At 42.7% G+C, this 18,269-nt stretch overlaps 1 protein-coding gene across 3 annotated transcripts in view; it reads right to left on the reverse strand.

Moving 5' to 3' along the window:
• Positions 1-18,269, reverse strand: part of LOC141215153 (uncharacterized) — a 446,656-nt gene that overhangs the window by 74,518 nt on the left and 353,869 nt on the right. For all 3 annotated transcript variants that reach the window (XM_073665502.1, XM_073665499.1, XM_073665501.1), the window contains exon 27: positions 18,205-18,262. In XM_073665502.1, the coding sequence (XP_073521603.1) occupies positions 18,205-18,262 (58 nt within the window). The remainder of the gene's footprint in view (positions 1-18,204; positions 18,263-18,269) is intronic.

An 18,269-nucleotide genomic window follows, 5' to 3' on the forward strand; every position in this document is an offset into this window, starting at 1 on the left:
ACTTCTCCATTATAATAAAAGTATTTGAAAATAAATATAACTGCATTACTTCCACTAGTGGTAATTACCGAGTCAAAATCATTTAATGAGATTCCCATCTTCCATGCTTATGTAGCATTCTGAGCGTCTATTGCTCTCCGTGATTGAGAAATAGACAAAATAATTAATTTCTTCAGCAGTTTCATTGCAAATTATGGTATACTAAAACACAATCTGTAAAGCAGCCTATTGTAATGTACAGGGTGGGCCATTTATATGGATACAGCTAAATTAAATGGGAATGGTTGGTGATATCAACTTCCTGTTTGTGGCACATTGGCATATGGGAGAGGGAAAACTTTTCCAGATGGGTGGTGACCATGGCGGCCATTTTGAAGTCAGCCATTTTGGATCCAACTTTATTTTTTTCAATGGAAGCGGGTCATGTGACACATCAAACTTATTGAGGATTTCATAAGAAAAACAATGGTGTGCTTGGTTTTAACATGACTTTATTCTTTCATGAGTTTTTTACAAGTTTATGACCACTTATAAAATGTGTTCAAAGTGCTGCCCATTGTGTTGGATTGTCAATGCAACCCTCTTCTCCCACTCTTGACACACTGATAGCAACACCACAGAAGAAATGCTAGCACAGGCTTCCAGTATCTGTTGTTTCAGATGCTGCACATCTCGTATCGATGGTATGGTGTGGTATATGGGGTACAAAGATAGTGGGGCCATTCTTCATCAATGGAAACCTCAATGCCACTGGATATCTGAAATTGCTACATGATGATGTGTTGCCCTCTTTATGCACTGAAGATGGCATGTTCCCTGAGTTTTTCCAACAAGATGGTGCACCACCACATTATGGGTGTCAGGTCCGAGCATTCCTACATGAACAGTTTTCTGGAAAGTGGATTGGTCATCGTGGGCCAGTTGAATGGCCACCAAGGTCTCCCGATCTGACCCCCTTAGACTTTTATCTTTGGGGTCATCTGAAGGCAATTGTCTATGCTGTGAAGATACGAGATGTGCAGCATCTGAAACAACAGATACTGGAAGCCTGTGCTAGCATTTCTTCTGCGGTGTTGCTATTAGTGTGTCAAGAGTGGGAGAAGAGGGTTGCATTGACAATCCAACACAATGGGCAGCACTTTGAACACATTTTATAAGTGGTCATAAACTTGTAAAAAACTCATGAAAGAATAAAGTTCATTAAAACCAAGAACACCATTGTTTTTCTTATGAAATTCTCAATAAGTTTGTTGTGTCACATGACCATCTTCCCATTGAAAAAAATAAAGTTGGATCCAAAATGGCCAACTTCAAAATGGCCGCCATGGTCACCATCCATCTGGAAAAGTTTTCCCCCTCTCATATACTAATGTGCCACAAACAGGAAGTTGATATCACCAACCATTCCCATTTAATTTAGGTGTATCCATATAAATGGCCCACCCTGTATATATATTTCACACTGTGCCAGTCTAACAGCCTTATAGTATATAAGTATATATGGATAGGTCATCACTGTAAAAGTAGTGGACAACCTCTTTAAGCAAGATGGACAGCCCCTTAATTATTTTCCAAAAATAATTTAAAAAAAAGATGAGAATAGAAGACTATGAATCAATATATGGTTCAAATCAGTAAAAATATAGGTGTCACATTTCTTTTAATAAACGTGGTATACCCAAAGGTGACAAGCAGTAATAGCAGCCATTACTGTACACAGAGCCTTTTCATCTATTTTCCATAATGGCATATAAATGTGCATTGTTATTCAAAGCAAACCTTTGTCCTGCATATTCTTATCTATTGCTTTGCTTACCAGATACTTAAAGTCCTAGAGCTCTGGCAACCAGGAGAATCAGATTTTTTTTCTACCTCTATCTAGTGATGTGATTGTCGCTAAAAAAACAACCCTGACACTCACTTCTTGTTATGCGTTCGGTCATATATATCTTTTCCTTTATGCCATAATTATACATATACCACTGTGTTCTTACATTCCAGTATTGCTGGATGTTTACTTTGAATTGGCATTTTTTATATGCTATGTTTATAGAAAAGGATGTGATTTTTTGTATGTCACTGGAAAAGAAGAGTCTGTTCTGTAAGTAAAAGTGACAGTAAATGCAAATAATTAGCTTAATAAATTCGGCAAAGTAGGACACTTCTATTTACATTATATCCAGACAGACATATGACTTTTCTCCTGCTGACTATACATCCTGGTTTCACTCTGCAAGAATGATATTTATGTTTGCCATCCTAGAGGGTAATAATAAAGACAAGTGATGCCCATGCAAAAGTTGTCACATACCATTAATGGCAGTGCTGGAATAGTATTATAATGACACATATTAACTTCTCCGTTATAATAAAAGGATTTGAAAATAAATATAACCGCATTACTTCCACTAGTGGTAATTACCAAGTCAAAATCATTAAATGAGATTCCCATCCTCCATGTTTATGTGGCATTCTGAGCATCTATTGCTCTCCGTGGTTGACAAATAGACAAGATAATTAATTCTTCAACAGTTTCATTGCAGATTATACTAAAACACAATCTGTAAAGCAGCCTGTTGTAATGTATATATATTTCACACTGTGCCGGTCTAACAGCCTTATAGTATAAGAACTCAAACTAAGGATAAGCTGCTTCATAAACAATTTATATATATCTGACATGACACAATAATCCTATTAAATGTGAATGGGAGCTTCTAGATATGAAAAGGGTAATGAGATTACAGTCTTACTTTTCATAATTTAAACTGCTGAACTGTTTGGGATACTACTTTTCTTACATTAAGAATACTGTAAACACTTGTCTATCAAAATTATTCCAATAACTCTCTAATAAATTACATTTTTTTTCTTAATTACATTGTCCAAGTACAGTCCAAAAATAATCCAAAGCGAACATGAAGTACAGAAACGTTACAAGAGAAGAAACACTCTAAGGGGGGTACACATGGGAGAAAAGTGTATTCAATGATATCTCTATGAGCAGACAGCATTAGCTCTTTAAATCATTTCAAGGTAAAGACAGCCCCAAGGAGTCAGTGTTCAGCAGTCAATAGTCAGATTGTTTTTTTGAGGCAATGTCAAGTTACATCAATAACAGCATCTCTTGAGTGAAGATAAAGCATAGAAACCTAGTCAATGCTGAAAACATCCCAGCTAACCATTTTTTCCATGACTTGACACATTAAGGGAGGAAAGACGCTATGTACTTTTCTAGAATTACATGGGGGAAGCTAACGTTAAAATAAAATGGAGAAAAGGGGGAGGAATGGGAACGGGGAGTATGGAAGCCAGTCTGCGTTGGGTTACAAGGGGAGTATGGAAGCCAGTCTGCGTTGGGTCACAAGGGGAGTACGGAAGCCAGTCTGCATTGGGTCACAAGGGAAGTATGGAAGCCAGTCTGCGTTGGGTCACAAGGGGAGTATGGAAGCCAGTCTGCGTTGAGTCACAAGGGGAGTATGGAAGCCAGTCTGCATTGAGTCACAAGGGGAGTATGGAAGCCAGTCTGCATTGAGTCACAAGCGGAGTATGGAAGCCAGTCTGCGTTGAGTCACAAGAGGAGTATGGAAGCCAGTCTGCGTTGAGTCACAAGGGGAGTATGGAAGCCAGTCTGCATTGGGTCACATACTTAAGTAGTCTAATTACAGAAAACAATTACATTAGGAATCCACAAGGGGAGTATGGAAGCCAGTCTGCGTTGGGTCACAAGGGGAGTATGGAAGCCAGTCTGCGTTGGGTCACAAGGGGAGTATGGAAGCCAGTCTGCGTTGAGTCACAAGGGGAGTATGGAAGCCAGTCTGCGTTGGGTCACAAGGGGAGTATGGAAGCCAGTCTGCGTTGAGTCACAAGGGGAGTATGGAAGCCAGTCGGCGTTGTGTCACAAAGGGAGTATGGAAGCCAGTCGGCGTTGAGTCACAAGGGGAGTACGGAAGCCAGTCTGCATTGGGTCACAAGGGGAGTATGGAAGCCAGTCTACGTTGGGTCACAAGGGGAGTATGGAAGCCAGTCTGCGTTGAGTCACAAGGGGAGTATGGAAGCCAGTCTGTGTTGGGTCACAAAGGGAGTATGGAAGCCAGTCTGTGTTGGGCCACAAGGGGAGTATGGAAGCCAGTCTGCGTTGAGTCACAAGGGGAGTATGGAAGCCAGTCTGAATTGGGTCACAAGGGGAGTATGGAAGCCAGTCTGCATTGAGTCACAAGGGGAGTATGGAAGCCAGTCTGCGTTGGGTCACAAGGGGAGTATGGAAGCCAGTCTGCGTTGAGTCACAAGGGGAGTATGGAAGCCAGTCAACATTGGGTCACAAGGGGAGTATGGAAGCCAGTCTGCATTGCGTCACAAGGGGAGTATGGAAGCCAGTCTGCATTGAGTCACAAGGGAAGTATGAAAGCCAGTCTGCATTGAGTCACAAGGGGAGTATGGAAGCCAGTCTGCGTTGAGTCACAAGGGGAGTATGGAAGCCAGTCTGCATTGAGTCACAAGGGGAGTATGGAAGCCAGTCTGTGTTGAGTCACAAGGGGAGTATGGAAGTCAGTCTGCATTGAGTCACAAGGGGAGTATGGAAGCCAGTCTGCATTGAGTCACAAGCGGAGTATGGAAGCCAGTCTGCGTTGAGTCACAAGGGAAGTATGAAAGCCAGTCTGCATTGAGTCACAAGGGGAGTATGGAAGCCAGTCTGCGTTGAGTCACAAGGGAAGTATGAAAGCCAGTCTGCATTGAGTCACAAGGGGAGTATGGAAGCCAGTCTGCGTTGAGTCACAAGGGGAGTATGGAAGCCAGTCTGCATTGAGTCACAAGGGGAGTATGGAAGCCAGTCTGCATTGAGTCACAAGCGGAGTATGGAAGCCAGTCTGCATTGAGTCACAAGGGAAGTATGAAAGCCAGTCTGCATTGAGTCACAAGGGGAGTATGGAAGCCAGTCTGCGTTGAGTCACAAGGGGAGTATGGAAGCCAGTCTGCATTGAGTCACAAGGGGAGTATGGAAGCCAGTCTGCATTGAGTCACAAGCGGAGTATGGAAGCCAGTCTGCGTTGAGTCACAAGAGGAGTATGGAAGCCAGTCTGCGTTGAGTCACAAGGGGAGTATGGAAGCCAGTCTGCATTGGGTCACATACTTAAGTAGTCTAATTACAGAAAACAATTACATTAGGAATCCATACATAAAAGCTATCACCAAGGAGCAAAATATAATTTAGATTCTTTAAGGAGTTTTTCCGCAAGTGGCGAGTCTATTGTGGGTTTTAGCAGCGCTGTTCAGAGTAATACTATCAACCAATTGCAGTCAAAGTCAGTTACCGACTTTTTTTTATTTAAGTAATCTTATGACACTAAAGTTGGTCATAAATTTCTACATAAGATTCTATGTCGAGCCTGAAAAAAACGCAGGTAAAAAAAAATTACATTTTTAAGCACAGAATCAAAGCTTTCTGTAGTATTAAAAACGCGCTTTTCTATCTGCACCAAAAATGCATCACATAAAGGGGAAAAAGCATAAAAGAAACGCAGCAAATAATAATAATCAGAGAAGATTGTTATTGTGTTGTGTGGCGCAGACACCTGCAAAAAAAATTCTGAAAAAGATCAGTACAAAAACCGCAGCATTTACGCTACATGTGAACACAGCCTCAGCATTACATTTTTATTACATTTTTATGGGTTTAATATAGAAACAAATCAATCATCTTTTACACCATTTACTGATCTGATTTTGGTGTTTTGTTCAGGTTGTTTCGATTACAGGGACACCAAAAATGTTTGTTATTTGCTGATTTGTGATGTTTATTATTTTTCAAAAAAGTACAGTAAAAATTACATTTATGTAATTGTTTATTATTTTTTATTTTATAGGAAGAAAAAAATATATTTTATTCTCCCTCTAGAATACAGGTGCATAGAAAAACACTGCTATGTACAGATATATATGAATGTACCAGTATTATCTGCCTGTGGCGGTCAGGGCCTGCAATACAGATCAAATATACAAAATTCTCCAAGTGACATCATTGAAGTCTGTGGCTCATGAATTTAACTGTTGTCTGCAATTATAGAGGTTGTGTGTTCAAGTCCCAGGGAGTCTCACAAAAAAAGAGAAGATAATATTTTTGTAATTATGTTTTAGTAGTTTTACAGGAACAAAAAATCTGACCTTTTCTTCTGATCTCTAAAATACAGGGACATGGAGATACATAGATACATTGTACAAAACAGTGTAAGGCTGAGTTCACATGATGTGTTTTTCATGCGTTTCCGCGGCGTTTTTGCAGTTGCGTAAACACCGCGGAAACGCATGAAAAACGCATGGTAGAAGGGCAGCAATGTTCCCCAATTGAAATCCGCATGTACTGTGCCCATGATGCGGATTTTTCCGCAGCGTAAACGCTGCGGTCAAAAATCCGCAGCATGTCAATTAATTTTGCGGAAACGCTGCTCTTTTGCCGCCATTGACTTGCATTAGACCGCATGGAATCCGCATCACTGTATATGTTGATGCGCTTTTCATGCGGTCTAATGTGCGGATGGTACCCGGGTGTGGATGAGAGGACTCTCATCCAGACCCAGGTACCATTAAAAAAAAAAAAATAAAATAAAAAATATATATATTCTCACCTTCTGACGGCCCGCGCAGCGCTCCTGCTTGATTCCCCGCACTTCGCGGTTGAATGAAGAAGGACCTTCGCTGACGTCAGAGTCATGTGACGGGTCACGTGACGCTGACGTCGGAAGGTCCTAAAGTCTTCACTGCTGGCAGCCGGGACCGAGCGAAGCAGGACACCGGGGGCCATCAGAGGGTAAAGTATATTTTTATTTTTTATTTTTTGACATTCACACACTATATAAATCCATGCCGGTTGCATGGATTTATATAGTGTGAAGTTGACAAGCACTTTCCAAGTGATGCTAAAATCGCTTGGGAAGCGCTTGTCAACCCGCATGCGGAAATGAAAGTGAAGACCGCTTCATTTCCGCATGTCCCTGGCAGGAAACCGCATGTACAATCCGCATGCGTTTTTTCCTGCCAGAGAGATGCAGAAACGCTCAGGAAAAAATCCTGAGCATTTCTGCATCGTGTGCACATACCCTAACAGTATCATCTGCTTCTGGCGTCACTGCCTGCAGTACAGCTCAAGATTACCAAATTCTCTTATCTTCATCAATATGGGCTGTGGGTCATAGCTAGAGCTGCTGCCTGCGAACATGAAGGTTGTGAGTTTGATTTTTGGTGGAGACCAGTGAAGTGTTTGTTTAATTTATGTACCTGTTAGCGGAGATATGCCGGCCCCACTGAACTGACAAAGAGAGTGTGGTCCCGCCCCAGAGGAGGAGCTATGGAGCCAGCAAAGAGAGTGAGAGAAAGTCCGGACAAAAGCCTTGACATAGCGGGACAGATCTGCTGAATCCAGGATGGTTGGGAACTATGAGGTAACTGTAATTTCAAGTGAACTTGCAGCAGAATGTCTGTGTCTGCTTCTAGCTCACCCCCCTCTAAAAGCACCAACTGTCATCTCCTATTTATTTATTTATTTTACTCACTTACTGTATATATTCCAGTATAAGCTGAGTTTTTGAGCACATTTTTTGTGCTGAAAAAGCCCCCCTCGGCTTATACTCAGGTATATACTCGAGTATATAGAAATTCCGGTAGTGGATAGTGGTGGGGGGAGGGTTGCGGCGGCGGAGGAGCGGGGCACACGCAGTAGCAGCTGCTGCAGCTACCACGTGTGCCCGCTGCTAAAGGGAAATGAATATTCACTCTTCTCCACTCCCATGGGGATGGAGAAGAATAAATATTCATTCTCTTTAGTAGCGGGCACAAAGGAGTACTGAGCCGCGGCTCCAGCTGACAGTGCCTGCTACTAAAGAGAATGCATATTCGATCCTCTCCATGCACATAGTCCCGGCATCAGCGTCTGAGAGTGCATGGCAGTGACGCCATGCACTGCTCAGATACTGACACGAGCTGCTGCAGCAGAACAGGACGCAGCGCTGGAGCAGAGGTGAGGAAGGAAGGTGAGTATAAGTGTTTATTTTTTTATGTGTGCAGTGATGAAGCCATACATACCAGGGTTGGGGGGTGAGGGGGTCATACAGTACATACCAGGATTGGGGGATGAGGAGGCCATGCATACCAGGATTGGGGGATGAGGAGGCCATGCATACCAGAATTGGGGATGAGGAGGCCGTGCATACTAGGATTAGAGATGAGGTGGCCATGCACATCAGGATTGGGGATGAGGGGTGCTATGCATACCAGGATTGGGGATGAGGGGTGCCATGCATACCAGGACTGAGGATGAGGGGGCCATACATACCAGGATTGGGGATAAGGGGGCCATGCACACCGGGATTGGGGATGAGGGGTGCCATGCATACCAGGACTGGGAATGAGGGGTGCCATGCATACCGGGATTGGAGATGAGGTTGCCATACATACCAGGATTGGAGATGAGGTTGCCATACATACCAGGATTGGAGATGAGGGGGCCATGCATACCAGGATTGGGTTGAGGGGTGCCATGCTTACCAGGATTGGGTTGAGGGGTGCCATGCTTACCAGGATTGGGATGAGGGGGCCATACATAGTAGGATTGGGGATTAGGGGGCCATGCATACCAGGATTGAGGATGAGGGAGCAATGCGTACCAGGATGGGGCAATTTACCAGTAGCTGATGCATTTTCCACCCTAGGCTTATACTCAAGTCAATAAGTTTTCCCAGTTTTTTTGTGGTAAAATTAGGTACCTCGGCTTATACTCAGGTCGGCTTATACTCGAGTATATACGGTATATAGCACCATTAATTCCACAGCACTTCTCAGACAATATTGGCACTGTCCCCATTGGGGCTCACAATCTAAATTCCCTATCAGTATATCTTTGGGGTGTGGGAGGAAACCGGAAAACTCGGAGGAAACCCACGCAAACACGAGAAAAACATACAAACTCCTTGCAGATGTTGCCCTTTGGTGGGATTTGAACCCAGGACCCCAGCGCTGCAAGGCTGCAGTGCTAACCGCTGAGTAATGGGAAAATCTGTATTCACTGAAGACAAATTTTACCCGTGAATTGAGAGTAATTGAGAAAAATCAATCCTGGAGGTGAAAGAATCACATTTCTCTGATAAGATATATAAAAAGCTGCTCATTTTCATGTGTACTACTGATTTACGGAATAAAAATTAAAATAATGGTGTCAAGTATAACAGCCCAGGAGGGGTCATGACTGCCACCAGTTTGCCAAGGGACGCATCTTCGCTGCCTCCAATCATCAGAACAATTGAGCAATTGACTGACGAATGATGGACGACGACGCAGCTGCTTCCACTACTAGGCCGGTTACTGAGGAACTCGTAGTGAGCATACAGTATATACACCTCCGATTTCAATGACAAAAAAAGAAAAAGGAACCACTAGCTACCACCACCAATCATTTATACAGACCAATTGGACACCCGTTACATATTGTATGGCTTCAGGGGTGCGGTTTACAGAGCAAGAGGAACAGAGCTATTACATTTTATAGATTTAATCGGAAAGGTAGTCAGTGTTCATAAAAAAATATACAAAGATTATACAAAATGGGAACAAAACAATATGGTATATACAATTACATAAAAAAGGGATAACAAAAGAAAATTACTAAACCTGTTTTTGCAGGAATGGCTCTTATTATGGAGGGAAGAACTCCGATTAGGAAAATGGAACACTCTCAAAGCGAACTAGGTCTTCCAGAATGAACAATGACAGCCACCTAAACTCTCATTTTTATTACATGAATTATATGCCCACAAACCTCCCCTTGGTAAGCTCATATGGGGACTGGTTGTGGGATGTGCTAGGTCTGTTGCAATTTTATGAGATCCCTAACTTTCAGGAAATTTTTGCACCTGGTAGATAATGTCATCATGTTTCTTATCGCGATTTTACCTGTCTATAGAGATGAAACATGGCATGGATAGCACCATCCATAGGATCAGTATTAAGTTGGAGGGATTTTTCTGGCCTTACTATGATGTGAGTAGATGTGTTATGTTTGTCCCTTCGCTATGACGCTGAAAATATATCTCCCATAAATATCGGATCACTGCAAACCCCAATATTCATCACTGACCACTGGCTCTAAAATGGCTCAGAACCAGGCTTTGATCAGAGGAAGCTGTATCCCTGGAAAGTGTACTTCCCCGCCTCTGGGTAAATGAATCTCAGCCTTGGTAGTTTTTTTCCCAGAGCAAATCTCCTGTAATCACTACTTGTTCACTGCAGGAGATCCCTACTTCAGTGGAGGTTCAAGCGTCAGCTCTCTCTCATTTCTCCAGTTATAATTTGTTTCTCTCTTCCCCAGCTACAATTAATCCCAAATGTTAAATGTGGAGTCCTACTTCAATGGAGGTTGAAGTGTTAGTTCTTTCTCACTTCCAATCCCATATGTTTAATGTGAGGGTCATAGGCCCCCTCTCCGGAGATGTCTCATGGATTTAAATTTTTCTCTAAGACAGACGGCTACCCTTGAAAATATATGGTTAACTAATTCCCCTACCCACCTTTTTCACAGTTTCCTCTAAGTGCGTTGACATGCCCCTAGTGCACTTCCCGCCTGATGTGCATATGTCTTCTACATTCAGGGTCGGACTGGGGCACCGGGACACCGGAGAATTCTCGGGTGGGCCGGGGTCCTCAGGGGGCCCCCGAGCAGGACGCACGGGGGCCCCTGGTTAACATGGCCACCGGTGCTCCGCACTGCAAGGGCCCGGAGGGTCAGGAGGGCCCTTGCAGTGCAACTGATGAGGGCAATCTGGCCTGCTTCTCGAGCCCCAGGCTCCGGGGGGCCCATGGCCAGATTGCCCTTATCCTGTGTGGAGGGCAGGGAGCGATCCCTCCAGCTCCGCTGCCGACAGGAGGAAAATGGCAGCGGAGCAGGAGAGATCCGTCTTCTGCTTCCTGCCCGGTGTTTCTTCCGACAGGCTTGCGCTGCTTGATGACGTCATCATGCAGTGTGAGCCTGTGTCAGGGAGAAAGATGCCGGGCAGGAAGCAGAGGACGGTGCTGCGGGGGAGCGCGCTGAGAGATAAGTTGTTTTTTTTTTTTGAGGGAGAGCAATGGTGATTGAGGAGGTGGGGGGAGATATGCATGGCATGGTGATGGAGGAGGTAGGTAGATATGCATGGCATGGTAATGGAGGAGGTGGGGGGAGATATGGCATGGCAATGGGGGAGGTGGAGGGAGGTATGACATGGTGGGAGAAGATATGGTATGGCAATGGGGGAGGTGGGGGAAGATATGACATGGTGGGGGAAGATATGGCATGGCAATGGGGGAGGTGGGGGGAGATATGACATGGGGGGGGATATATGGCATGGCAATGGGGGAGGTGGGGGGAGATATGCATGGCATGGTGATGGAGGAGGTGGGGGGAGATATGCATGGCATGGTGATGGAGGAGGTGGGGGGAGATATGCATGGCATGGTGATGGAGGAAGTGGGGGGAGATATGCATGGCATGGTGATGGAGGAGGTAGGGGGAGATATGCATGGCATGGTGATGGAGGAGGTGGGGGGAGATATGACATGGCATTAGTGATAGAGGAGGTGAGGGGAGATATGGCAATGAAGACGGAGCAGGTGGGGGGAGATATGGCAATGATGACAGAGCAGGTGGTGGTATTTCTCCCTTGTATGTAGTATTATTTGGTCACTATGTGGTGGTAATATGTGGTCTGGTCATGGTGTAGTGGTATTTTTATCTTGTACGTGGTATTATTCGGTCACTATGTGGTGGCAATATGTGGTCTGGTCATGGTGTGGTGGTATTTCTCTCTTGTATGTAGTATTATTCAGTCACTATGTGGTGGTAATATGTAGTCCAGTCATGGTGTGGCAGTATTTCTCCCTTGTATGTGGTACTATTTGTGTTGGTACAGTGGATTATGTTGTGTATGGCACTCATTTGTTCTCTCTGATATTAATTAGGAGAAGATTCTTTATTTCCATTAGTGATTAAATACTTGGAACAAGATGCACTTACAGGGGTTCTCCAGGGAAAACAAGTAATCACCTCTTTACATGATAAGTGCTAAATTATTGATTAGTGGGGGTTTGACTGCTGGGACCCGCACCGATTGGTAGATATGGAGCTTTTCTCCCCATTACACTGGAGCTCATGTGCGACTTGACCACTGATCCATTCATTCCCTCAGTGTCTGTTCTTGTTTTTTTCTGGAAACCCCAAAGAGAATGAATGGAACTGCGGTCAGACGTCCCACCTGCCTCTGCATTTTAAAATGGGGATAACTAAGTGTCCTGACAGGGATAAAACTTCCCCATTCTTCCGATCAGTGTGGTTTCCAATGTTAGGACCCAAACGATCAGTAAGTAATCACTTATCCTGTGGAGCCCTTGGAGCGGTGATAACTAGTTTTAACCAAAGAACTCCTTTACTGCAAACTACTGTAATTGTACATCCCAGTTATATCATGTGCACAGTAGATGTGCCGGAGCCGCCTGTGATTTACAACAGATGCTCCACTATAACGGGGATATCGGGTATCAGGTACAGTTATATGAAAAAGTTTGGGCACCCCTATTAATCTTAAGCTTAATGTTTTCTTAAAATTGGTGTTTTTGCAACAGCTATTTCAGTTTGATATATGTAATAACTGTTGGACACAGTAATGTTTCTGCCTTGAAATGAGGTTTATTGTACTAACAGAAAATGTGCAATCTGCATTCAAACAAAATTTGACAGGTGCATAAGTATGGGCACCCTTATCATTTTCTTGTTTTAAATACTCCTACCTACTTTTTACTGACTTACTAAAGCACTTTTTTTGGTTTTGTAACCTCATTGAGCTTTGAACTTCATAGCCAGGTGTATGCAATCATGAGAAAAGCTACTTAAAGTGGCCACTTGCAAGCTGTTCTCCTGTTTGAATCTCCTCTGAAGAGTGGCATCATGGGCTCCTCAAAACAACTATCAAATGATCTGAAAACAAAGATTATTCAACATAGTTGTTCAGGGGAAGGATACAAAAAGCTGTCTCAGAGATTTAACCTGTCAGTTTCCACTGTGAGGAACATAGTAAGGAAATGGAAGAACACAGGGACAGTTCTTGTTAAGGCCAGAAGTGGCAGGCCAAGAAAAACATTAGAAAGGCAGAGAAGAAGAATGGTAAGATCAGTCAAGGACAATCCTCAGACCACCTCCAGAGAGCTGCAGCATCAACTTGCTGCAGATGGTGTCACTGTGCATCGGTCAACTATACAACGCACTTTGCACAAGGAGAAGCTGTATGGGAGAGTGATGCGAAAGAAGCCGTTTCTGCAAGCACGCCACAAACAGAGTCGGCTGAGGTATGCAAAAGCACATTTGGAGAAGCCAATTTCTTTTTGGAAGAAGGTCCTGTGGACTGATGAAACCAAGATTGAGTTGTTTGGTCATACAAAAAGGCGTTATGCATGGTGGCAAAAAAACACAGCATTCCAAGAAAAACACTTGCTACCCACAGTAAAATTTGGTGGAGGTTCCATCATGCTTTGGGGCTGTGTGGCCAATGCCGGCACCGGGAATCTTGTTAAAGTTGAGGGACGCATGGATTCCACTCAGTATCAGCAGATTCTTGACAATAATGTTCAAGAATCAGTGATAAAGTTGAAGTTATGCAGGGGATGGATCTTTCAGCAAGACAATGATCCAAAACACCGCTCCAAATCTACTCAGGCATTCATGCAGAGGAACAATTACAATGTTCTGGAATGGCCATCCCAGTCCCCAGACCTGAATATCATTGAACACCTGTGGGATCATTTGAAGAGGGCTGTCCATGCTCGGCGACCATCAAACTTAACTGAACTGGAATTGTTTTGTAAAGAGGAATGCTCAAAAATACCTTTATCCAGGATCCAGGAACTCACTAAAAGCTACAGGAAGCGACTAGAGGCTGTCATTTTTGCAAAAGGAGGATCTACTAAATATTAATGTCACTTTTCTGGTGAGGTGCCCATACTTATGCACCTGTCAAATTTTGTTTGAATGCAGATTGCACATTTTCTGTTAGTACAATAAACCTCATTTCAAGGCAGAAACATTACTGTGTCCAACAGTTATTACATATATCAAACTGAAATAGCTGTTGCAAAAACACTAATTTTTATAAAACATTAAGCTTAAGATTAATAGGGGTGCCCAAACTTTTTCATATAACTGTATTTGCATATGCTGTAGGGTGGGCCCCGAGGATCAATTCCTCCTGTGGGCCCCAGACACCCCAGTCCAACACTGTCTACATTACATTTTTTATGACCCGAACATACATCAATGAATGAATGAATCCTGACACCACGCGTACTGCTCAATGTGAGCATTCTCTGGGCGCGGCCTCGCTCAATGCAAGAGTATAGAATGAGGCCAGACACGTCTAGTCAGCATGTCGCCGGCACCGGAGAATGCTCACAGTGAGAAGTACACGTTATGTGAGGATTCACAAGCCTGTAGTCACATAGAGTGACTGCAGACTTGTAGCTTAAGACCGGAAAAAGCTCTTTAACCCTTAAAACAAACCAGTAGCATTCAAATCAGTACAAAGTTGCAATTTGCTCACTTTGATCAGTAACCACTCAGTCAGCCTTTAAAAAAAATATTTTAATGTGGGTCTTCCTGTTTTGTGCTGGTGCTGAAAGTGGCCCAAGGTCATTAACCGTTTAAAACAGTTACTTATTTAAATCTGGGAAAAATTGCTATTTGCTACTTTGATGCCAGTTCAGATGCCCAGAACCCATGTGGGAAAGGCTGGAGTGACCTGAGTTTGATGTGGGGCATCACTATCTATGTAATGGTGGTGTGAGGTCAGTGGCCCAAAGTTATTTAAACCCTTAAAAACACCTGTTACTTATTCAAATCTGGAAAAATTGGCTATTTGCCCACTTTGATGCCAGTTCTGACACCCAGAACCCATTTGGGCCAGGCTTTAGTGACCTGAATTAGATGTGGAGCATCACTATCTGTGGGTCTGCATTGTGAGATCAGTGGCCCAAAGTAATTTAACCCTTTATATAATGCCCTTCGGTGCCCACTTTAATGCCCATTTTTGTGCCAGTTTTATAATTTTGTAGCTGCTTTTAAGTGTATTCATATCAAGGCACCTTGCTGCATTGTATTTTATTACTGTGATTTTTGTTGATAAACCTGTAAAAAAACAAGCAAAAAAATTGCCGAATAAGAAACCAACTTCAGCCCTGAATAAGAAACTGGATGAATAAGAAACCAACTTCAGCACTGTCCAGAACAGTGGGTCTCTTTAAAAAATAGTCTAATTTTTAATGGGGAACAGTTGCCTACACAGCTTTATCATTACTACCATGTGTAAAAAAGTGCTAGCCTGTGTGAACACGGTACAAAGATATATTTTTCCGGCAATAAAGTGCTGACCATTTCTGTCATGTCCCACAACTTGGGAATCATACAATATTGAATTATCATTGTAATGTTGTTGTTATACAGCTGTGCAATCAGGTTGCCCATTTTAGAAGTTTGTCCTGTCTCTTTCCCTGTAGCCCAGCTCTGATGTAAGTAACCCCTCCCTTTTTCCTTCTGTGTCAGTGTTTGCCAGCCATCTTCGCCTGAGGTTCATACCTCAGTATAGTTCTGGTTCAGAATTGTCTTTATACCTGGAGCTGTTACAGCTACTGCTATTGAACATAATACAAGAGTTCAGCTTGAAAATGAAACTTCTTCTGGAATCTTCATATGTGACTCGGCAGTCGAGTTGAAGCTATCTGAAATCACTTCATGTGAGTACTGATACAATACAGACATCCATAGAAACGTCTCAAAAGCCTCACACTTGTAGCATAGTTATGGAGTTAGAATAGTAAAAAGACATCTGCCAGACATAGAAGATCTGCCCTCAGCATAAAAGAAATATTCAGTATGTGTAAAGCAATCACAGCTCAGTCTCCTTCAGCATAGACCCTGCTAGATTCCAGCAGCACACATCTCTATACAGATTCATTCTGCCTTTGTGATGTCATGTCTGAAGAGAAAGCCGCATGGTATTTGCAAGATCCACAGTCAGATGAAGAAAGTATGGATCTTAATCTACAGTCCAGTGAGAAGGCTAAACGCTCTACCAAGCTCACATGGAAGGTTAGAGAAAACCTTGAAAGTGTGAAACATGAACGTTCTTGTAATGTATCAAAGTTATTACAAAATAACCATGACATCACCACCTTCTCTCAGCCTTCTTCTCACGGAATACCACTAGAGGAAGCTCTAGGACAATTGTGTGCAACTTATGACCTTTATACGAGGAAAAGCCAAGAATATGTCATAACTTAGAAGAAACTTAATACACAGGATTCTTTAGAAGAACTGCAAAATTTCCAGCAACTTAATTCTGAGGGAGACTGCACAGTATGTGATATTAAGTCTAAGACAGAGACAAGAATTGCACAAATACTAAAGGCGTCATTTCTAGGTCCATCAAGCAGTCAAAACGATCAGTTATGCTCTTCAAAATACTCAACAATGAGTGAGCAGCTTATAAGAGCAAGTGCAGAAGCTGACCTTGACATTCCACTGATTTTTGCTCCAGCCACGCTTCTTACACAGAAGATTGGAGCTGCTGCAATCTCTCCAGAGAACTTTGACCACAGTGACATTTACAGATGTCAGTGAAAACAGGTACAACACCTGTCTAATGGGATTTGGCACTGCTGGAAGACTGAATACTTGCATTTGCTTCAAGACCGTCACAAATGGTAGACGTCAAAGCCTAACCTTCAAGAAAGAGACCTTGTCCTTCTAAAAGATAAAAAAGCTCATTGAAATGACTAGCCAATGGGTCTTGTCATCAAGGTTATGCTTAGTGACAATGGGAAGACTGAAAAGGTGAAAGTTAAAGGGGTATTCCCATCTCCAAGATCCTATCCCAATATGTAGTAGGTGTAATAATAATAATATTAGCAAATATCTCCAATTAGAAATGTAGTATAGTATTTTTGATTCACTATCTCTCTTACCTCATGTTCAGGCATCGCAGGACCTTAGGTATCCATGGTTACGACCACTAGCAACTAGCTAACTAACTGTGACTTTATCAGTGGACGTAACCATGGATACCTAAGGTCCTGCGATGCCTGCGCATGAGGTAAGAGAGATAGTGAATCAAAAAAACTAAACTACATTTCTAATTGGAGATATTTGCTAATATTATTATTATTATACCTGCTACATATTAGAATAGGATCTTGGAGATGGGAATACCCCTTTAAGGTTATGAAAGGGGGCTCAACACGAATCTTTCTTTCCACAGTCACTGAACTTGTATTGCTTCTGTCAAAGGAGGAAATCACATAAAGGACACTACTTCTGGACACCTTACGGTGGGGAGCATACCTCTACTTATTATAAGCTGTGTTAGTACTTGGAACTTTCACCATTTGCATTGTTTGAGTTGGTGGAAGTGTTTTCATTTTGCAGCTTCCCCAATCCGAAGATGGGTTTTCAATTGGAGCTTGGACTTATTCTATTGTTGTGGACTACAGGCCACCAACCATAGATTTGGACAACACAATTGTTTACAGTTACATTGTTGCATGTTTATATGCTTCTTTTTGTCTTTCAGGTTCCAAGAACGGTGGTAGACATCATTGAAGGACATTGCGTCAAGATTTGATTATCTTGAAATCTAAAGATTTCAGATGGGGAGTGTCATATTCCACGACTTGGGAATCATACAGTATTGTATTATCATTGCATTTTTGTTGTTATACTGCTATGCAATCAGGTTGCCCCTTTTAGAAGTTTGTCCTGTCTTTCTCCCTGATGCCCAGCTCTGATATAAATAATATCTTCGCATCAGAATGTTTTTTTTACTTACAGCTACTGCAGCTGTTACAGCTACTGCTATTGTGCATAATATTGGCATTTAGCTTGAAAATAAAACTTCTGGAATCTTCATACGTGCCTTTGGTGTCAAGTTGAAGCTATTTGATGAAATCTCTTTGTGTGAGTACTGGTTTAATACAGATATATAGAAACGCTGTCTCAGGAGCCCCACGCTCGCAATCTAGTTTTGGAGTCACAATAGTTTCCCTTTACATTCCAGGATACTAGACTGATGTAGACATTAAAATAACAATAGTTTAATAAGTAACAATCAAATAATAATAATTTAATTGGAAACAAGAAAGACTTACAGCATTAGGAAAACCTTGAAAGAGGGGAGCACTGTGGATGCCACTGCTTGAGTAGTGCCTAGAAG

This window comes from Phyllobates terribilis, unplaced genomic scaffold (assembly GCF_046119375.1).
Source record: "Phyllobates terribilis strain yellow unplaced genomic scaffold, ASM4611937v1 Scaffold_2__4_contigs__length_985480577, whole genome shotgun sequence".
NCBI classification, from domain to species: domain Eukaryota; kingdom Metazoa; phylum Chordata; class Amphibia; order Anura; family Dendrobatidae; genus Phyllobates; species Phyllobates terribilis.